This window comes from Magnolia sinica, chromosome 10 (genome assembly GCF_029962835.1).
Source record: "Magnolia sinica isolate HGM2019 chromosome 10, MsV1, whole genome shotgun sequence".
NCBI lineage: Eukaryota > Viridiplantae > Streptophyta > Magnoliopsida > Magnoliales > Magnoliaceae > Magnolia > Magnolia sinica.
In genome coordinates, this window is record NC_080582.1 from 41,584,070 (window position 1) to 41,607,501 (window position 23,432).

The 23,432-nt window shown below is 39.7% G+C and overlaps 1 protein-coding gene and 1 non-coding gene across 2 annotated transcripts in view; both read right to left on the bottom strand.

Moving 5' to 3' along the window:
* Positions 1–4,669: 4,669 nt before the first annotated feature.
* LOC131258331 (uncharacterized) overlaps positions 4,670–23,432 on the bottom strand; it is a 41,982-nt gene continuing 23,219 nt past the window's right edge. The window contains exons 11-15 of the mRNA XM_058259582.1: positions 10,558–10,659; positions 9,855–10,460; positions 8,167–8,301; positions 7,671–7,778; positions 4,670–4,952 (exon numbers count right to left, since the gene is read on the bottom strand). Coding sequence (XP_058115565.1) covers positions 4,803–4,952; positions 7,671–7,778; positions 8,167–8,301; positions 9,855–10,460; positions 10,558–10,659 — 1,101 coding nt within the window. The 3' untranslated portion in view covers positions 4,670–4,802. The remainder of the gene's footprint in view (positions 4,953–7,670; positions 7,779–8,166; positions 8,302–9,854; positions 10,461–10,557; positions 10,660–23,432) is intronic.
* Positions 15,185–15,291, bottom strand: LOC131217760 (small nucleolar RNA R71). Its single transcript, XR_009157351.1, has one exon. It is a non-coding gene; the product is annotated as a small nucleolar RNA R71 (small nucleolar RNA).

Sequence of the window (23,432 nt, forward strand, 5' to 3'; positions counted from 1 at the left end):
GGGCGTAGGTTGGCTAGAGAATGAATTTTTCTAGACCACATCTCATATAGGGTAGTAGAAATGGATTTGGATGGGACTCTATTAAAGACGTAGACAGCTATTAGCAGCGTCTCTCTAGAATGTGATAGAGAGATTGGCTTGTGCCATCATCGATCCAACCATGTTCAATAGTATCATATTCCTTCTCTCTTTAATAACATTTTGATGTAAAGTGTAAGTCATTGTGTACTGCAGGGCAATACCATCGTTTTCACAATATAATTTGAACGTTTCATATATATATATATGAAACGTTCAAATTATATTGTGAAAACGTTGGTATTGTCCTGCGATTTATCGAATCGAAGTATTTTAATCGGATCGAAGTGTGTGTGTGTGTGTGTGTGTGTGTGTGTGTGTGTATTTGCCACATTTATCAGATCGAAGTATTTTAATCTTTTTCTCAAGCTAATTTTTGCACTTCAGATTTATATTTAAAAAAACAATCGAAATCATCGAATTTGTGTGAGATGAGATACACATATCCATAACGCAATTAATCGTAAATAAAAGTGACAAAGTATTGACATCCATTTCTAGCATGTACATTCAAGGGTCCATAGATATCTGAATGGATTATCTCTAATAGGCCCTTGGACTTAGCTGCTTTAAGGAATGGTTTCTTCGAAGTTTTTCCGAATACACAGTATACACAAAATGACAAATCAACTTTGTATAATGAATCCAATAGACAAGAACGTGCTAGTATTGTCATCGATCCTTTCTGATGTGACCTAACCCCGCGTGTCATTTTAGATATTTAAATACTACAGTTTCATTCGACACAATAGATAAAGCAAGATGTGCATTATCACTATTTATGTCAAGAATAAATAAATCTGAAATTAAATTTTTCCATGTAAAGATAAGGTTATTGAGTCTTAAAGAAACTCGTGTCCCAGAAAAACGAATATTAAAACCATCAATTAACTTAGAAACAACAATTATATTCTGACGCATGCCCGATGCATAAAGAGTATTACGGAGGATTATTGTTCACCCAATACGCGTACAGAAATGGTAAATGACAATCCCTAGTACGTCTCCAGTAACATTATTTCTCATGTACACCTTGTAACTCCCCGTGGCTATAGGTTAGAATTCCTCGAGTCCTCGACGATCTTGTGTCATGTGCTTTGTTGCACCTGAATCTAAGATACACTCATTAGATAGAGTATCAATGGAAAGGATTTCAGAATAAATGCCTACATACAAAGTATATAGTGACTTAGGAATTACCGTCTTTTTATGGGCACACTGTCAGGCATAATGGCCAGAGTTTTCACAAACGAAGCAGGTTATGTATGACTTTTTCTGTTGCTTCTTTCCATTCCCCATCTTGAGATTTGGAAGAGGTGTTACAGACTTCTGTTCTTGGTCATTATTTTTCATTTTCGTGCGAGCTTTGCATAATTTCCTATTAGCTTTTCACTTTTGGGTCTCTGCTACAAAGGCCTTAGCCGAACCTGACTGAATTGCATTCATTTCAACCTCTCATATCAAATGGCCACAAAAGTCTTTAAACATAGTATAGAATCTTAACTGTTAATTATAAAAACAGACCACACTATCAGTTAGATCTTGCTAAATAACTCCAAGTCACTTCCTAATACTTGGCTTAAATCAACCCTCATATGGTTGATTAAAAAACCCTTAATAAGATACACTTAATCTTAAAAGAAAGTGAATAGGGCTTCAGCTCCGGTCCATTTGAATTTGTATATTAATATGGGGTCCATATGGGCTTTCCAACCAGTCATAGATTGCTAATGATTATCTCTTTATTTTTGTTACAAAAGTTAGATTCAGACAGTTTCACAAAAAAAATGCTACTATAAGAATAATGGGCCTAAGTCCATATTTGAGCCCACCTAACTAAGGAGGCTTTAGACGACAATTACTTGGACAAAATTGTTATCCATTGATTTCACTAAATGGGACTTCAAGCCTTCACTAGTTATGAACTAATTTGTGGTAACTCATCTACAGTAGCAAATATATACCCCAATCCTTACCATTCAAAACACAGGACCTAAAAACGTCACCCAAAAAAATAATTAAATTTGAATTACTGTTATTTACCTTTTAGCCGTCCATTTCAAACCCATCAGTTGGATAAGCTAAGATAGTCAAATTGGCATTTTTATGGGCTATCATCCATTAAAAAAAAAAAAAAAAAAGACCTCACAATCATAACAGTGCAGATTGATGCACATTCCAACTACTTATTTGTCAGAGGAACATGATAAACACTTACTGTCATCAGTCCCTTATGATTACCATATTATAAGAGTTGTGGTGCCTATTAAAAAGGTTTCTTTTTGTTCAATCCTCAATTTCTCCCTTATCATTGATTTATATCTCAAATCAATTTATGGTACATCATTATATTTAGGCTTAATCAAATATCTAATTTCTAGATTTTATTAATCATCGAGATTGATCCCTTTTTTTTAACTCTCTAGAGCCAATAGGATGTAAATCCAGATATCATACATTTGATATTACTCTTATTATTATTATCATCATTATTTAATCCCCATACCTCAAGAAGAAAATAAATAACAATAATAATTAATAAGTAAATATATAATTGATCGATGTATAATTAAAATAAAATACATAATATAACAAAAAGGGCCACCGACCTTTCGTGATTAAAATAATAAATCGGAGATCTGCCATAGAGCTGCTCCGATAACACCAAAAGTGTGCGGAAGAGTGAGCCCTCAAGATCTGACAATCTACACAATATGGGACCTCCGCAAAGTCAAGGATGAATGGTCCAAATCTAGAGGTCCACTTGACCATTACTGGAGCAGACGGGTCTAATTAATTTTACGCTATAGATGGCCTCGGATTATGATATATGACTTAGATCGTTCAAAGGATTAGCTAAATGGACAAATATCAATCTCTCATTTTTCTCATTTTACTCTTGTTGCTCTTGATGATTTTATTCACGAGAGAACCTCTTCCTATTTATAGGGAAGGATGGGGAGTTTGGATGACATTAGAAATTATCCGGTCTTATCATTATCTCCTCGTTTAAATCTTCATTTAAAGTTGAATTTGGAATTCAACTTCAAACGAAATAAAGAAAAATGATTATAAAAGAGAGGCTAAACCTCTTGAGACCCACCCACTAGTGATTAGGGCTGAAAGTCGGGCAGGTTGGTGCTTAACCCTATCCCAAGCCAAGGTTCCTATACATCAACCCTAATCCAACCTATCCCAACCCAAGGTTCCTATACATCAACCCTAATCCAACCCAACTCAACCTCAGGTTAGGAATTCTCAACGCAAGCCCAACCCAAGCAAGTTCGATCGAATTGGTTGGGCTAGTCGGGTCGATACATGCTAATATTTTCATTATTATATTAGTTTATTATATTTCAATACGTCTTATTTTTTGTACCTATGATTTTATTAATTTTATATGTAATTATTTATTGTAAAGAACTTTATTTTTTTTCTAAATAAACAAGCTAAAATACACAACAACTACTCCTTGAAAAATTGTGTTGTGTAGCACGTAGTCTATTTGGGAGAGAAATCCAGCGTATCTTGTTAGCTTGAGTCATCAAAAATGACATGGACTAATGAGAACAGACAGCATAGGAATTTTCTATGCCTTCAACATAGATGATTTGCACTCAATTATAATTTATAAGTAGGTATGGATTGGGTCGGAAAACCCAGGACCTCAACCCAAACCCAACCCAAGCTTTATCGGGTTGCTGTTTGTATAGCCCAAGCCGGAGTCCAAACCCATACATACTGCCCAAGCCCAACCCAATGTCAGGTCGGTCAGGTTCAACCCACCCGACTTTCAGCCCTACTAGTGATTGCCCACCAGCGGCCCCACTGACCTATGTCCAACAAATAGAAGGTAGAAACCATCATAACAATCAATGTCAATAACTAGACCTTCTCTATCATAATCAACATGGACCTGGACCATTCATTTTCTCGGACCTCCGTATAATCAATCAATGTCAGTATCTCAACCCTCTTATAATCAATATGGACCATTCATTTTCTCATACCTCTGTATAATAAATATGGACTGCTCATTTTCCTAGCCATTTATTGCATGGTAAAGACTGTCCTACTAGAGAGATTCTTTGTGAAGGTTCAACAATGAACCTGTTAGTCTGGACCATCGACAGGACCATTTCCAGTATGACAAGCACAGAGCACCTATCTTCAATTTACAGACAACACCCTTACTACCTCATTGGGCTGTGTGAGCAGATAAACAATCATACGCGAGTGATGCAGAATTTGGCTGGCTGTAGAGAGGTAAATCAAGAGCTGGCTGAGTCGAGATGTTATGAAATGTAAAATGATTGTATCTTTGGATTACATACATGATCAAAAAGACTTGGCGGCTCAGACCAACTCACTTTTTCTTGAGGCAAGTCATGCCTTGCTCGATTTGGGGGTGACTCGTCTGTCATATCGAACCAGATTGGGTCAAGACAGTCCAATTAGACAAGTCCACTTACATGGGGGCTTAACAGTTATTGGTCCCGTGTCTGTTTTCTGCTTTCTTCTCTTTGGATGAAATTTACCACCATTGCAATTTTTATTTTATTTATTTATTTGAAAGGATCTCAAGAATCAATTTTATTTTTTTTTTAATTTAAAAAAAAACATCAAAACAGATTATCATTTTGCTTACAATCATTCCACACAACTTCATGTTTTGAATGAATCAAATGCAAAATTGGTGAGCCTAAACCGGCCAGAACTCGAGATCACTTCCATGCTTTCTTGCCCATAAACTGCTTCCCACCCCGCCGTTGTTGCTTCTTTTTCTCTTGACGGGACCTTGCTACCCTGGCCCTTTTTGCAGCAAGAGGCATTGCCTTTTTGTGCTCCTTCTGTCGGTTGCTCAGTCCACCAGTCTGCGCAGCATGCAACTCATAAAATGTTATTAAGCATACAATAGGAAATGCCTATGTGCATCTACAGCATTCCACAGCTAGGGGTGACAATGGACCGGGCTGCCTGTCCCAGTCTAGGTGACCTGACCTTGGAAGGGCTAGGACCTGGGCCACTAAACTTGGCCTGAGGACTGGGCTAGGCCTCCTGTTCAGGCTGGGCTGGGCCAGGGCCAATGATGAGTACCTTGGCTCAGCTCGTTTCCCAAGCACATAGGTATTAATATGCAGACTAGAGAGTTCGTATACTAGTGTAGATAGTAATATAAAGAACATTGATACTACAGTATAGGGATGGATGATACACAGGTACCAATTCTATGCCACTCACTAACTGTACACGTACCATGCATGTAACTTATCTTCAACTTAAAGGGTCAGCCCTGGCCAGCCCTAGGCAGCCCAGCCCTCTAGCGAGAGGACCAGGCTGGGGCCTTTTTAGACCATTAGGGCTTAGGCCAGTTTAGGGCCAGGGCTAGGCTGAGGCCCTAGGCTGGACCATTGTCAACCCCATCCACAGCTTCATGCAATATGTCATAATCAACGTTTAGACATCAGAATCAGAATCCATTTTAACGTGTTCTTGAGTCAAAAGTGGGATTTTTGGCTGCTTGAGCAAGTTAATCTAATTTCAATGTTAATCTAATTTCAGTTCACTAATTCGAATTTAAATTACCTAAACTTCACAGAAATAATGCCCATTTGAAAACTGCTCAGCATCTATACGGATTTCTAAACCACTCAGAATGCTGTATTTTACCAGAATATCAGAATACAGGTAACTTTCATAGGGACGAAGTTAAAATACTCTGGACAATTGCAGGCTGAAAAGAAACCAAATTTTATAACTTATTGGAAATGACAAGATGCAGTTGAAGCTTTTGGTTTTTGAGGCATGATTAGAATCACTTGGATTTTCAGAAATGGCCTCAGTAGCCACTGACATCTATTGAAAGGATACAAAGAAAAAAGATGGGGGAGGGAGATGCCCCCATAGAAGCCAGCAGCTAGGGAGGGGAGAAATGCAGGTTCATGTCAAATATTAAAGGAAGCCCAGGAAAACAGCAAACATGGAAGGCCTCATTAGAGAAAGGGGAGCCAAACCCCAACTCCTGCAAGAAAAAGTAGAGTGCCTAGTTCATGAGAAGCCCTTTATCAAGAGCTGTTAGGGGATGAGATCCAAATAGAAGTCACTCTGAAGTGCAGGAGGGAAATCCTCCCATCAATCTGCTCTGAAGATTTCATCACAGACAGGCAGTGCTAAATGAAGAGAAAAAGGAGAAAATCCAGGAAGCCGAGAGGGCCAGAACCACATGGAAACAGAATGAGAGAGATCTGATAGTTTTACATGCATGCCAATGCCATCTGGGAGGTGGGAGAAAAGCCAAACGTCAGAACATGCATTTATTTAGGGGCTGTTTGTTTTTCCCATTTACACTGCAAATACATGTAAACATTACTTTCTTCAGTCGTTTTCTTGGAGGAAATGCAATCCTCGTAAACTTTTTTTTTGCCCTCCGAATTCTAGGTGTTTTAGTGATAAAAACTGTGGGTCCCACCAGGATGTATGTCTTATCCATGCCGTCCATCCGATCTGCCAGCTCATTTTATGGCATTAGTCAAAAAATGAGGCAGATCCAGAGCTCAAGTGGACCACGCCACAGGAAACAGTGGTCCTAACAGACCTCCAATGTTGAAAGATGAAACCTTCCTAGGGCCCACAGTGATGTTTATTTGTCATCCAACCTGTTCATAAGGTCATAGAGACATGGAAAAACCCCAAATATTAGCTTGAACCAAAACTTTTGTCGCCCCTAATAAGTCATCAATGGTAGGTATCCAATTCCCACTGTTTACTGTGGTCTGGTTCACATAAGCTTTGGATCTGCCTTATTTTTGGGCTCGTGCCCTAAAATGAGCTGGTGGAACAGATGGACGGCATGGATATGACATACATCACGTTGGGACCCACTGTTTTTGCCCAATATGTTTTCTCACCTCTGTTTTGCGACCAAACACGGGAGTTGTCAACATCAGCCTTGGATTTCGAGCCATAATTACAGGTGTAAGTAATGATGACTAATTTACACTATTTACATGATACGTTGAAAAAATAAACAGGCCCTTATGCTCAGTCCTTCCATGCAGCAATGTCCTTGCCATACTCCACCGTAGCTTAATTCAGTATTCATGTTGTCTAAAATGCATATTTCTCCTACCTGAGTCACCCATCGGTAGCTTAATTCAGTATTCATGTTTTATATAAAATGCATATATTTCTCCTACCCAAGTCACCCATTTATATTGAGCTCCTGCCTGAAAAAGTTAGGCCTTGTTTGGGAAGTTGTGCAAAACACCCATTTATATTGAGCTCCAGCCTGAAAATGTAAGGCCTCATTCGGGAAGTTGTGCAAAACACCTGTTTATATTGAGCTTCAGCCTGAAAAAGTAAGACCTTGTTTGGGAAGTTGTGCAAAACATCATTCAGCACTATCTGAGTACCAGTGAATGGCACTGAGATTTTCGGTGTCTGAAGAAGTATTATTACACCTTCAGGGGCATGCTCACTTAAATTCCTTTCCAAAAATTGGTGTGCTGAAGTGCACAGGCTTGCATGAAAATCTAATTGAAAAAGATCGTACTAGAATTCTGAAACCTAGCAAATGATGAAAGCATATGCACCTTTTTCTGTTTCACGGCAGCCCGAGCTTGATACTTTCCTCTGTCCTCCCGTCCTGCTCTTATCAATGCCAACCTCTCCTCCTTACTTAGCTTTTTTCTTATGTTTATCTACAAAATGAAGCATGTGAATCTTAGAATATAGTTCCAGTGAAACAAGTTTCAAGAAAAGGAAACATAGGTTTGGTTATTCACATTCCCCAAAGAAAGAAAGAAAGAAAGAAAGAAAGAACGAATGAAAAACATGGATGGGAAACATAAGAGGGAAGAAATTCCCAAGGAAACAGAGTTTTGAAATGAAATATTCATTTTCCCCTGGTGCCATTTCCCATGAGCTTCTTTGTGTTTCTCTTACTGTTTCTTGCTTCTTGCTTCTTGCTTCTTCCCATATTTAAGGCCTGATCTTCTTGCTTTAGATGCGCAGAGTCACTTGCCACTTGGACAATAAGAACTAGACCAATAATAGTACCAAGGGCCTGTGAAGACAGGTAAATCTCACCTCAAGTTTAGCAGGATCCACACGCTTTAAACTTAGCTGCTCGGAACTGGGAATTTTAACAGTTGATACTTTCGAATCTGGACCCTTCTTTAGTAGACCTTGCTGAGCTAAAGCCAATCGTGCTTCTTTCTTTGCCTGATAGTGATCACAGAAAAAAAGTCAATTAGAAGAAACTTGGAGGTAAGCATCCCCTAATTTACTACACAAGTTTGGGACTTCGAGTCAATTTTAATCTAGTTTTTCAAGCATGATTTTATACTAATTTAGGCTCTGATGCTTGTGGTATAGAGTTTTTCAATTGTTCTGGTCAAAGTGATGCAACACGTGCAAAAAGGCCAATAACAGATCTATTTTTTTTATTGGAATATAGTGTAAAAATTTTAGAGCTATGCAGTGAATCTATGCTTCTTAGGTCATGTTTAAAAACTCGAAAACTCAGCTCAACTCGATGTCTAGCTGCGTCAGGTCAACTCAAAGACTAACCTGAGTCTTTACTTGATTCGACTTGAAAATATAAAATAAAATTTTACATATTTAACATGACGGAAAATTTTAGAAATCTCCATGAACAGGTAAAGTAAATAAAATATCCAACCAGAACAGGTTCACACTATTTGGTGGGCTAGTAGAATGTTCTGGCTCTCTGGTGAGGTCATGAGTTTGACTCCCATCGCATGCATTTTTCTTTTCTAAAGTAATCCAGTTACTGGGTCAGTGACTCAGTTGAGTCTTACCGAGTTGACTGATTTTTCAAGCCAACCCGATGTGTTGTTGAGTCACAACCAAGTTACGCTTGTTTCCAACAGACTCTGCTCGAAATCTCATCAAAGAGAGCCACCGGGTTTTAGAACTATGATTTGGGGCTAGTTCCATAGTTTGCTTAGGGATAGGTTTGGTGAATTCATTATAAAGCCATTATGTGCGATCAGAACTCTGTTTTGCATATTTTGTAACACAAAAGTAGGATTTGGGAGATTGCCCTGAAGTTTTAAGGCTGTTGTTGAAACTCTGATTTCTAACTAGAAATCTGCCTACATCATAAGGCATAGATAGCCAATCTAACCTCAGTTGAGAACTCAAGTTTCCATTATCCCTGTCTTAGAGGTTCAGAATTGTATCTCTTTTAGGGCTCGTTTGGCCAGGCGGATTGGAAGGGATTGGATGGTATTGGAAGGGATTGGAAGTTAAATCCCGGGATAGGCCGGGCGTGCCAAACATACTGGGTAATCTGATCCCGGGATATAGCAATCCCATTGATCTTAAGACAATCCACTGACAACACCATCATTACCTTTAAATCCCATCCAATCCACCCTAATCCGTTCAAATTTGCCTGGGACGTGTTTGGTTCGAGGGATTGGAAGGGATGGGAAGGTTTAATACCAGGATTGGGTGGGTGTGCCAAACAGACTCGATATAGCAATCCCGGGATATTGCAATCCCATGGATCTTAAAACAATCCACTGACAACACCATCATTGCCTTGAAATCCATGCTATCCACCCTAATGCCGTTAAATCCCTTCCAATCCACCCGGCCAAACGGGCCCTTAGAATTTATGGCTTGGGCTTAAGATATTCCTAACCAGACTTAAGCCGAACCAAAACAATTTTCTTGTGTTATGCTGGACAAATCGAGCACAACAAGATTGGAAAAGGGAACCCGGGACAAACAGATGGTTAATATACCTTCAGCTCCTTAATCCGTTGGAAATCTTCATTTGAAAGAATACCATCAGTTGAGCCTGACGAGACATGTGCCATCTTGACTCCTGCTAATCTCTTTAGAGCTCGAAGACTTGCATCTGCAGCAATCAGGTGCTCATCATGGTCAAGAAGCTTCCTTTTACGAGCTTTACATTCTTCTCCTCCTTCCTCTTCTTCTTCCTCTTCAACACCATCATCATCATCATCATCATCATCATCGTTATCGTTGTCGTCGTCATCACTATCATCAGAATGGTCTTCTTTTTCCTCATCTTCTTCTACCAGGTCAGAATCCTCATCTTCGTCATCTTCTAGCTTATCATTCTCATCTTCCATCTTGTCCTTGCCCTCACAAGGAGCTTCGCCAACACAGTCAGGTCCAACAGCAAATGAATGGTTTTGCTCATCACCAGAAGCAGCAGCATTCTCCTCTTCATCAGAACTGCTGAATGAAGATTCATCATCATGTTGAAGCAACTCAACACCAGCCACATCGCTGGAAACAATCACTTCTCCAAATGCCTTTGGCCTTGCTTTAGGATCGGTAGGTCGCCCACGATCTTTCTTAACCAATAGTGAAGGGCATATCTGCATGAAAATTCAATGCTTTTTTTAATTCATGATAGATCAGTCCATGACCAGACATGACAAGGTAAAAACTGGAATATTGAGGCATGTAATATACCTCTCTGAATAAAGTAATCAATGACCGAGCTGCAGTTGAAACCGCTTTCTCATGTGACTTCTTATACAGGACGAGGTCTTGAAGCAAATCTTCAGTCATTAGCTGGTTGTCAGGAGAAAAAAGATACTGATGAGAAAATCAATTGTAAAACTGCACATGTTGTACACAGTTGTACACATACACAAAGCATGAAAGCAAGCTGCAGCAGATGAGGGTGGGGTAGCAAGGAAGTGTCTGTTTCCAAATGTTAGCAAGTATAAACAGCTAGGAGAGAGCATGAATCCGAAATGTGAAGCAAAACAGAAACAGCAGCTGGGTAAGATTCATGCAACTAAGCATGTGTTCACACCATACATGTATCTTAGCTGCTCATATATGCATAAATTTATCGGCATGGCACACTGACATACAACAGAATATACCACAACTCAAGATTCATTTTGAGTGCTTAATTACAGTTGTTGCTTACAGAGGGATCATTTTCTCATGGTGTCCAGTTGAAAAGGCATGAATTGGTAATTTGAAGGTGCCTATATCTCAATGGATTTACATCTGTTAGCCTACTGCACATGAATTACAATGTATCTAGAACTCAAAGATAACCACAACCAAGAAAATGATCTTCCAAAATTTGGATGCTAAAAGTGAAACAGGAAGAAATATTTGAGGGAGTTACAGGTGTGAATAGTAAATTGGCAGAAAAGGATGAAGAGGATGATAGTAAGCAGAAATTATGGGGAAGAAAAAAACAATTTAAAAGGAACTTAGAAGATACTCAAGAATGGAACTCCTCTTTAGTGTCAAGGGTACATACACATCACAGCTCTTCAAAGCTTGGGAAAGAATGCCATACCAATATCTAAATCTTAGCACATAGAACTGCACAAATTTTCATGTAGGGTGTATTTCTGAGAATCCCATGTCAAATTTCACTCAATGCCCAGAAATAATCACCTTTAGGGGGTCATTTGGCACCCCACCAAAATCCTGGATTTTGGGCAGTTGGGAACTGAAATCCAGGATTTGTAAAACTGGGGTCATTTGGCACCCATGAAAATCCTGGATTTCAATTCTAAGGTGGTACAAAATCCAGGATTTTCACCCTTCTTCAATTCCAAGGGAGAACCCTAACTTGCAAAATTCAGGATTTTAAGGTCCTCCCCAACTGCTGTAACTACCATCTCCTCCTTTCTTAGGGCTTGTTTGGGAGCATGGAATTGAAATCCTGGATTTGAAATCATGGATTTTCAGTTCTGTTTGGCAGAACGGATTTTCAAAATCCTGGATTTCAGAAATTGTGTTTGGGTGACTGGATCCTGCTGACTCTTGGATTCTTGGAATTATTTGTGGTATTCACAGGATAATGAGCTGGACCAAGGTCAGGAAGTGGGGTTAATTAGAGGCTTTAAAGTGGAAGCTGGAATGCCACAATCCCTTTTTCAAAATGCAGATGACAATTTTGTTTTGCGAGGCTGAATTTGGTAAGGTGGATAATCTGAGGAAGCCGATGAGATGGTCCGCGGTGGTATCGGGTCTAAAGGTTAACATAGCAAAAAGTGAATTGTTTGGCATGCCCACAACAATTGATGAAGTAGAAACTCTCGCGAGAATTTTTGGGTGTCAAGCCGGCTCTCTTCCTTCCATGTACCTAGGACTTCCACTATGTGGGTTGATCAGGGTCGAATATTGCATATTAGACCCTAATCATTACCAGATTTTACGTATATGATAATGCTTAATGGAGTATTTTAATTGTATTTTTGTTACAGGATGAAGTCAGGAGCGTTAATTGAAAATTGATGTTAAAGGCATGGATTTCATGATCCAAAGACTCCAGAGAACCAATAATGAAGATTTTACACGCCTGGGATCTGAGGAACGCAAGCCAAAGGGGCCCGAAAAGGGTCCAGAATGCAAGATCACATGGTTCCCGCTATCCGATCAGTTCGAAACTTCATACATGGGATGAGGGCCGTAAATTAACCGTACATATTAAATTTCAGCCATTGAAGATCTCGGGAAGTGGTCCAACGGACAGATCAGCCTATTAATCTCCAATTTGGGGCCCACCTGATATTTGGAACTGCCTCAACCTTGGTATTGACGGCTAAATTACCATGATAAAGAGGATGGATGGTGTAGATTTCTCGTAAACATCACGGTGGGCCCTGTGTATGAGGAGTGTGCACACTGCATGTTTTCACCGGCTGCGCTCAGCGAGCCGCTGACCCGCGCTCTCTCTCCTGCGTCTTCAAAACAGCGCCCGCCGTTCCAGCGTCCGCAAACACGACCTGCGGTCGTCGGTTGTGGGTCCCACCTATTGTCCAAATGGACAATCCAAACCGTCCATCCGCTTCCTGGGGCAGCCATAATCCACGCCAAGGTGACGGAAATGGAAAGTACAATGAATACTAGTTTTTCAACCGTTCAATGGTAAAACGGACGGTGAGTTCAAAACTCTGTGGGCCACCACAAAAATAACTCGAAATTGGGCATTCCCAACCGTTTTTTTCATTCTCCATCCAATGAACGGAGTGGATTTCTAGAATACCAAGTATGTGGACCCCACCATCACAACAGCAGCAGGTTTGTACGTCACCCGTATGGCCGATCCGATCCGTCCATCTTGTAGAGTGGTTCGAGAGCTTCAAAACCATGCTGATATTCTTCTCTCATGCGTGCACACGTGCGTGATACAGAGGCCACAAACAGGCCGTCTTGTGACGTTCAAAACTGATTTTGTTGTGATTTCTTCTCTGGGCCGCGTCAATGGACATTCAAAACCACCCATTCTTAACTGAAATTTCGTCCTGAATCTAATGGACGGGGTGGATTTTCCAGAAAATACCTCTGTGGGGCCCACCGATCACGGTTGCGAAAAATTGCACTCCGTGTCCTGCTACAACTCTGCCACCGACTCCAGCCCTCCAACAGCTATAAAAGAGGAGTTTTGGACGTGAGAAAGGCATTGAGAACGAGGGGATTCCAGATCTGGAGCAAGGGAGAGAAGAAAGAGAAGAAAGAGAAGAAAGAAGAGAAAGAGAGATTGTTTGGTTTGACGTTTTTTATGAATTTTATTTAATATTTTTTATGGATTTTATGGGTCACTAATCTCTCAGCTAGGGCTGAGATGAAGCCCCTAGTTTGATTAGCTCTTGTATTGGTTGATTTACTTTGAATTTCAATTAATTTGTTTCTTTCTTTAAGTGGGCTTTATGGGTTTAAATTCTATACTTCTCCATCTATGAACTTGACCAAAGTATATATATGGATGTTATTTGGATGCTTATTATAGGTGCTTGTGTCTGAGCAAGAACAGGTTTCCTATAGAGGAAGAAACAGGATGCTTTAATGAATTGTACATCCCTTATGCCCGACCAAGGATATGGGATATGTCATTCATGGCATTGCTTAAAGGAATTAGATAGTCTGTATGCCCGATTAAGGACACAGATTGTGCTTTCTCTATTTAAGTGGTATCAATCTAGATCAAGGTGAATCAACAGACAAAACAAGGGTTAGGATAATTAGGGGTGGATTCGAAAGTCCTAGTGCTCTCTTTCTGATTGAATTTTCTTCCCTGTTCTTAATTGTTTTTTTTTCCCTAAAATTGTGCTTAGTAGTTCATTCCATTATCTGTTGGATTAGTTACGGAGAGTCATAATTTTGAATTGTGACAACCAGTCCTCGTGGGAACGATCTCGTAATACGCACCATATCTACATCCGATTCGTATACTTGCGAGTTTAAATATCATTTAAATCGTGTTGGTTTAAATAAAACATCAAGTTTTGGCGCTGTCTGTTTCGTTCCAAATTGAATTTGGGATTCTCTCTTATCATAATTCATAGCCTAGGATTTTTTCTAACTTAAGAGTTCTTTTCTTGATTTTAGAAACTAACCTATTTCCTGTTTTGTAGGATCCTGACATAAATTTCTAAGTTAGATTCTAACATAGATCTCCAAATTGGAAGTGAAGGAGGAGCTCCCTATTCTTCAGACATCAATCATCTCCTTTTCCGGGTTCTTTCTTCCCATTCTTATTTACATAGTTTTAACTTGTTTTAGAATCTCATAGTTTCTAGGTCTAGTTTTATTTCTCTTAGGTTGCTTCTTAGTTTAGTTTTCTTTCTTACATTGCAATAACATAGTTTATGCTAGGACGTAGATCTCTGAATATAGAACTAGCACCGTTTGATCCTGAGATTGAAAGAACAATTCGTGAAAGATTGAGAAATAATCCTGTTGAAATGGCGAATGAGACTGAAGTTAAGGCTCTCAAAGATTATTCAGCTCCTGTCCAATTTAATGCGCCTTCATGCATAGTGTTGCCAACCACTACGGCAGGACACTTTGAACTTAAACCTGGAGTCATACAATTGTTGTCATCCTTTTATGGATTGGACAAGGAGGACCCATATCATCATGTGAAAGAATTCTTAAACATTTGCTCCACCTTTAAGTTCCAAAACTTCTCAGACGATTCGATCTACCTACGCCCGTTTCCTTTTTCTTTGAAGGATAAGGCGAAAGCATGGTTGAATTCTCTAGAAGTTGGATCTATCACTACATGGGACCAACTGTCTAAGAAGTTCTTAAACAAGTTCTTCCCGTTCACAAAACCAATGCCCTCCGTAGAGAAATTACTAACTTCACACAAAAAGAGGGCGAGCACTTTCATGAATGTTGGGAAAGATGGAAGGACTTGCTTCTTAAATGTCCTCACCATGGTTTTGAGAAGTGGCAACAAGTTCAATACTTCTATGACGGTCTGACACCACAGAACCGTCGCATGGTTGATGCCACCAGTGGAGGGTCATTCATGACCAAAAGTGATGTCGAAGCGTGGAACTTCTTTGAAACCTTGTGCGAAAATTCCCAAAATGGGATTATTCAAATAGAGGTGACAAAAGTCCCCAACCACAAAAGAGAGGTGGTATATATGAGATAGGAGTCATGCCAGAGCTGAGCGCCAAGCTTGATAACCTGACAAAGAAAGTTGATGCTCTGGTATTAAATAATGGACCACCACAAACAGCTCAAGTCGAGGCATATGCCACATGTTCTAGTCCTGCCCATCCTATGCAGTCTTGTCCATCTGGTGCAGCATTCCCAGAACTTCTCTCTGAACAAGTTCATGCTATGAACACTTTTCAAAAATCTGGGAATGATCCTTACTCGAACACATACAACCCAGGGTGGGCTAGACATCCAAATTTTTCTTGGACAAAAGGACCACAACAAGGAGTACCATCTGGAAATCCTCCCATGCAACCGCACCTCCAAGTTGGCAGTCAACAACTTCAACAGTTTCCGCAATATCAACAACTGCCTACACAATCAAGGAAACCATCTCTTGAGGATACACTCCATCTTTTTATGCAGAGTTCTCTCCAATTCCAAAAAGACACCCAACAAACCTTACTAGCCAACCAGCAAAGCTTACATGCAAATGCACAATCCATTGCCAAGCTGGAAGTACAAATGGGTCAACTAGCTGCCACATTGAGTGAGAGAGAGAAGGGCAAGTTCCCTAGCCAACCTGAGGCTAATCCAAAGGGACAGTATGAGATTGGCTCTAATTCCAACCAAGGGCAATATCATGAACAGGCCAAATCGATCACTACCCTTAGGTCAGGCAAGCAGATTGATAACAGAATAGAGATGCCTGGGGATGAATCAAATTCTAAAACAGAAGATCAAGATGAAGCAGAGAGCCATACCAATGCATCCAAAGTCCAAAAGCTCTCTGACTCTCCAAGAGCCACTAATGTGCCACCTTATGTGCCCAAAGCACCCTTTCCTCAACGTCTGGCACCAATAAAGAAAAGAAATAACTTTGATGAAATCTTGGATGTGTTTCAAAAAGTGCAAGTCAACATCCCGTTGCTTGACGCTATCAAGCAGGTCCCTGCTTACGCTAAGTTTCTTAAAGATTTATGCACTCAAAAGCGTAAGCAGAATGTTCATAAGAAAGTCTTCCTTGCAGAGCAGCTCAGCTCCATGATTCAACATAACACCCCTCCTAAATTTAGGGATCCAGGAGCTCCCACCATTTCTTGCGGCATAGGAGATCATAAGATCGGGAAGGCATTGCTTGATTTAGGGGCAAGCGTCAATTTGTTACCATATTCGGTTTATGAGCAGCTAGGACTTGGTGAGTTGAAACCGACTAAGGTAGCATTACAACTAGCTGATAGATCTGTCAAGGTGCCCCGGGGTGTTATTGAAGATGTGTTAATCCAGGTTGATAAATTTTATTTTCCAGTGGATTTCATAGTTATAGACACTCAGCCTGTCCAGAATCTTCATAGTCAGATCCCAGTCATTTTGGGTCGTCCATTTTTGGCCACATCTAGTGCTATTATCAATTGCAGGAATGGAGTTATGAAATTGTCCTTTGGTAACATGAATATTAAACTCAATGTTTTTAATGCAGGACAACAATCCTCAGATTTGGATGACATATTTGAAGTGGACATGATCGAGAGCCTTGTGCAGGACTCCTTCCGTACATCTTTTGAAGATCCTCTTGAGACATGCTTAGCACAATCGGGCATGGATTTTGACATTGATAGTCCCATCCATGAAGTCAATGCATTGCTCGACTCTACTCCTATATTGGAGACTGAAAAATGGAGAGCGAAAGTGGAACCTCTTCATCCCTCTGAGACTCTTCCTGACAGCACAGTTTGTAACTCTGAGAAGACAAAGGCGAGCAGGCTGCTTAATGTTCTTAGAGCATATAAGGCAGCAATTGAACGGAAGATAGAAAAAATCCAGGGAGTATGCCCCACTGTATGGAAGGATCATGCTGTGGTAATATCGCATAACATGCAAAGGAAGCGTGATCCTAACATAGAAGAAGTCGTTCGAGCAGAAGTCCTTAAATTATTTGACGACAGTGTCAGTTGCCTTATTTCAGATAGCACAGTTCATGGGAACTCACATCACTTGTCTGGGATCGGTTAATGAAAGTGTTGAGGTAATTTCTTTGGCGGACCCTGGTTATAAAGATTATTTCATTCATGGTCCGTTCTTGTCTGGCTGAAGACGTTAAATTTAGCGCTCATGGGAGGCAACCCAGCCTTTTGCTTTATTGTATTGCTTTTTATTTCATTCATTTTCATTTTTCTTAGTTAGTTACTTCAATGTTTGTGGGTAACATTACTGCAAACCCTCACGAGACTACAACTCGTCCACTAGGGGTAACCTAGGGGTTTAAAGGCTTGTTGCATGCGCTAAATGCAATCGAGAGCACCTGCGAAAGTGGTATAGGTAGGATCTTCTTTTGTTTTTCTTTTTTTTATTTTTGTTTATGTTGATTTCTCTCTTGTGCTAACTCGCTTTTACGTTGAAATTTTTCACAAATTTTGAGAAAGCTTCTTGATTCTCCATCCAGGTATTATCTTTTCATCACTCCTCTTTTATTCTCGTTGTCCCATGTGCATTGCTTGTTTATTTCTTTTACATTGAGGACAATGTAGATTTTAGGTTGGGGGTGGGCGATTAGGGTACCTAATCAGTATTTTCTTGGTCTTGAGCAAAAATTTGTGGAAATTAGCGATTAGGGTACCTAATCAGTATTTTCTTGGTCTTGAGCAAAAATTTGTGGAAATTTTAAAAATTTTTTTGAAATTTCTATTGAATTCAAAGTGATTTTGAAGGATAGTTGTGATTTTAACATTATAAGATTTGTGATGTTGTTAACTTATGACTCTTGGATTCGGCCATCTGCATGATTTCACAGTCAATTTTGAATTGTTAACCCATGATTAGAAGTTGTAAAACATTGATTGAGCCATGATTTCACATATCACATCTCGCTTACACATTAGGTTTTGGTTCGATAACTGAATGATTAACTTGGTAAAAAGAAGAATTAAAAGGCTAACTCTTCACCATAGGTTTGCTCCCTATAGGTGTAGATTTGATTGTCCATAGTTGACATATAAATAAATAAAAAAAAATGAAAAGTATGGCGACGAGTTTTCACCATAGGTTTGCTCCCTATAGATGAGGATTTGATTCCCTTCCTTGGCGTACTGTTCATAAATAAATTTAAAAAAAAATGAAGGCTGAAAGGTTAATCTAAAATGCTAGTGTTGGTTGTCAGGAATTCTGTTGTTAATTACCAGTTTTAGCATGAAATTGATTATTGGAACTCTTAATGATTGTAAGCTGAGATTATACTATACACCTGTGGAACTCAATGTTTAGGAATGTTCTAATTAATGGATTAATATGTTGAACTTGATTATGAAGTTTACTGTGAGCTTGATTTCAGGAGAAAATTCTACTTACCATTCATGAATCTTAGAATTTTCACATCTCAGCTATCTATTCACAAGTCACTTGAGTTTACAGGAATCGTCTTTTATTTCTAAAATTATTTTTCGCATGTTTTGCTCGGGACTAGCAAAATGCTGGTTGGGGGTTGTGATCAGGGTCGAATATTGCATATTAGACCCTAATCATTACCAGATTTTACGTATATGATAATGCTTAATGGAGTATTTTAATTGTATTTTTGTTACAGGATGAAGTCAGGAGCGTTAATTGAAAATTGATGTTAAAGGCATGGATTTCATGATCCAAAGACTCCAGAGTACCAATAATGAAGATTTTACACGCCTGGGATCTGAGGAACGCAAGCCAAAGGGGCCCGAAAAGGGTCCAGAATGCAAGATCACATGGTTCCCGCTATCCGATCAGTTCGAAACTTCATACATGGGATGAGGGCCGTAAATTAACCGTACATATTAAATTTCAGCCATTGAAGATCTCGGGAAGTGGTCCAACGGACAGATCAGCCTATTAATCTCCAATTTGGGGCCCACCTGATATTTGGAACTGCCTCAACCTTGGTATTGACGGCTAAATTACCATGATAAAGAGGATGGATGGTGTAGATTTCTCGTAAACATCACGGTGGGCCCTGTGTATGAGGAGTGTGCACACTGCACGTTTTCACCGGCTGCGGTCGTCGGTTGTGGGTCCCACCTATTGTCCAAATGGACAATCCAAACCGTCCATCCGCTTCCTGGGGCAGCCATAATCCACGCCAAGGTGACGGAAATGGAAAGTACAATGAATACTAGTTTTTCAACCGTTCAATGGTAAAACGGACGGTGAGTTCAAAACTCTGTGGGCCACCACAAAAATAACTCGAAATTGGGCATTCCCAACCGTTTTTTTTCATTCTCCATCCAATGAACGGAGTGGATTTCTAGAATACCAAGTATGTGGACCCCACCATCACAACAGCAGCGGGTTTCGCGTCCGCGTAACGGACGGTCGCTGTCTGTTTTTGCGGCTGTTTGTGGACCCCACCCGTTAACCGTACGGAAGATCTGATCCGTCCATCTTGTAGAGTGGTTCGAGAGCTTCAAAACCATGCTGATATTCTTCTCTCATGCGTGCACACGTGCGTGATACAGAGGCCACAAACAGGCCGTCTTGTGACGTTCAAAACTGATTTTGTTGTGATTTCTTCTCTGGGCCGCGTCAATGGACATTCAAAACCACCCATTCTTAACTGAAATTTCGTCCTGAATCTAATGGACGGGGTGGATTTTCCAGAAAATACCTCTGTGGGGCCCACCGATCACGGTTGCGAAAAATTGCACTCCGTGTCCTGCTACAACTCTGCCACCGACTCCAGCCCTCCAACAGCTATAAAAGAGGAGTTTTGGACGTGAGAAAGGCATTGAGAACGAGGGGATTCCAGATCTGGAGCAAGGGAGAGAAGAAAGAGAAGAAAGAGAAGAAAGAAGAGAAAGAGAGATTGTTTGGTTTGACGTTTTTTATGAATTTTATTTAATATTTTTTATGGATTTTATGGGTCACTAATCTCTCAGCTAGGGCTGAGATGAAGCCCCTAGTTTGATTAGCTCTTGTATTGGTTGATTTACTTTGAATTTCAATTAATTTGTTTCTTTCTTTAAGTGGGCTTTATGGGTTTAAATTCTATACTTCTCCATCTATGAACTTGACCAAAGTATATATATGGATGTTATTTGGATGCTTATTATAGGTGCTTGTGTCTGAGCAAGAACAGGTTTCCTATAGAGGAAGAAACAGGATGCTTTAATGAATTGTACATCCCTTATGCCCGACCAAGGATATGGGATATGTCATTCATGGCATTGCTTAAAGGAATTAGACAGTCTGTATGCCCGATTAAGGACACAGATTGTGCTTTCTCTATTTAAGTGGTATCAATCTAGATCAAGGTGAATCAACAGACAAAACAAGGGTTAGGATAATTAGGGGTGGATTCGAAAGTCCTAGTGCTCTCTTTCTGATTGAATTTTCTTCCCTGTTCTTAATTGTTTTTTTTTTTTCCCTAAAATTGTGCTTAGTAGTTCATTCCATTATCTGTTGGATTAGTTAAGGAGAGTCATAGATTCGAATTGTGACGACCAGTCCTCGTGGGAACGATCTCGTAATTCGTACCGTATCTGCATCTGATTCGTATACTTGCGAGTTTAAATATCATTTAAATCGTGTTGATTTAAATAAAACATCATGGGTAAACTGGCAAAACACCTATGGGATAAGGTTATCAAAAGAATAGAGAGAAAGCTGTCAGCATGGAAAGGAAGACACTTCTCTCCGGGGGCAGACTGACATTAACAAAAGTGGCAATGTCAACTTTACCGTGTACTATATGTCAGTTCAAGTGCCCAGTCTCAGTGATCGAGAGGTTGGAACGATAAGAAGAAATTTCCTTTGGCAAGGAGCAAAGGTGAAGCAAAAACTCCACCTTTTAAAATGGGAAAAGGCGTGCAAGCCATAAGTGGATGTAGGAATTTGAAGATTAAGACAGATAAACGAAGCTCTCCTTGTCAAATGTGATGAGGACATCCAAGCACGATACCAGAGGAGGGCTGAGCCAGTCTCCTTATGGCTAGACGACCATTCCATGGGGCCCACTTGGCCCAATTCACATTCTTAGCCACATTAAAGACCCCACGTGCATGTTCATGCATCTTTGAAGACCCCACACTGGGAAGATGCATGTGGGCTACATATAGGAGCTTGTTGGACACATCAGACTGTTGGATTGGGTGGACATGATGATCGGACCGTTGGATCATCATCATTGAACATCTTGATCGTGGACCCCCATGGGCCACAAAATAGTTTAGTTGTTTAGATTGTTTACATGCTTGTTAGTTTTGGTATATCTTATATTTGTGTTGAAACTAGGGAGTTAGGAACAACTTTTTATTTATTAAGTGTCTTTATGTTGAGAATCTTATCTGAGAGTCTTTTTGTAAAAGGTCTTTTCTAAGACTATAAAAGAGAAAGATGGGTGTGTGAAGCCCTAATGTTATTATTTTGAAGAAAAAAAAAGCTCTGTGCTTTCTCTTCTTTATGTGATTTGGAGCTTGGGTGAGGTTGATTTCATTCCCCATTCAACGGAAGTGTGAGGCTCCTACCTATTATCTTCCTTCTCTCTTTCTTTCTATTCAAAAGAGGTATTTTCCCAAAAACTTCATCTCTTCTTCCCTTCCTATCCAAAACCATCCAAATCATCTTTTTCTTCAACTTTTCATCATCCAACTTCAACCCCAGCCGAAATTAACCATTGAAAACCCCAAAATCCCTAACTTCCCTTCATCCAAAACCTTAATTCCCTTCTACCAATACCTAAACCTTAACCAATTCACCCAATTTATTCCTAATTTCATCTTCTCCCCAAATTCTAAAAAACCCTAATTCCAAAATTTCATATTCCCATGAACCCTAATTTTCCAAATTTCATATTTTTCCCTTCTTAACCCCAATCATAGAACCTACAAGTCAGTCCCTTAAGCGTGGAATGTGCCGATGCTAAATTAGAAGTTCTATCCTTCCATTGGGCGTCGTTTTAATTGATTTATGTGAATTCTTATCAGGTGGGCATGTGATTTAGGTTAAATCAAATTTTATTTCCTATTATTTACTCTTAATTACATGGTGGATTAGCATCTTTTGTTAATTGAATTACTTTATGGACTCTTTCAAAATATTCATGTTGCATACTAGGTTTATATCATGTGTCCTGCATCAAATTTGGTATCAAAGCCTTAGGTTTAGCATAGGATTTTTGTGTTGCACTTAGGTTAAGAGTCACATTTAGTGTAGAAGTTACATGTAGGGTAATTAGAGCATACATTGCATATAGAATCTAGGATCATATTGCAGATTATTTTTTTTTTTCTAGTTTGGAGTGTCCCATTGCTGAATTTTCAGCTATGTTTTCCACTTATACCATTGCTAAATTTTCAGCGTAATAATCTCAAGTTGTTACCTTGCTGAATTTTCAGTTCGTAATTTTCATATTACACTATTGCTGAATTTTCAGCTTGGTACTCTCATATTAGCATTCTACTGAATTTTCAGGGTAGTATTTCAGGTTGACAACTTACTGAATTTTCATATTAGTGTATCTAGTATGTCCAATTTGATCTCTAGGTTGGTTTTATCTTTGTCATAACATTACCCTAGGATCTAGGTTTTCCCCTAAGAGTTACCTTGTGTATGCCCACTGGTTCTGGATGTGGTTTTGGCTTACATCCCACTATAAATCCAGAACAAATTGCTGATGCCCTTAACGCTATTAACAACTGTCTGACGGCTATTGAAGCGCACAATAGGACCACCGCAATTCAATTGATCGTGACCAATGCACGTCTCAATCAGCTTGAAGCCTCCCTTCAGGCAAACCTCGACATTGGGGAAGATATCCAATCGCAAGTCGGATATCAAATTAAAGGAGTTGAGACTGTGCCACTTGCAATTGTTAGTCACGCTTTAAGCCAAATTGTAGAAGGTGATGATTGGCATAGGAATTCAATTTTCTACACTTATGCCAAGTGTGATAA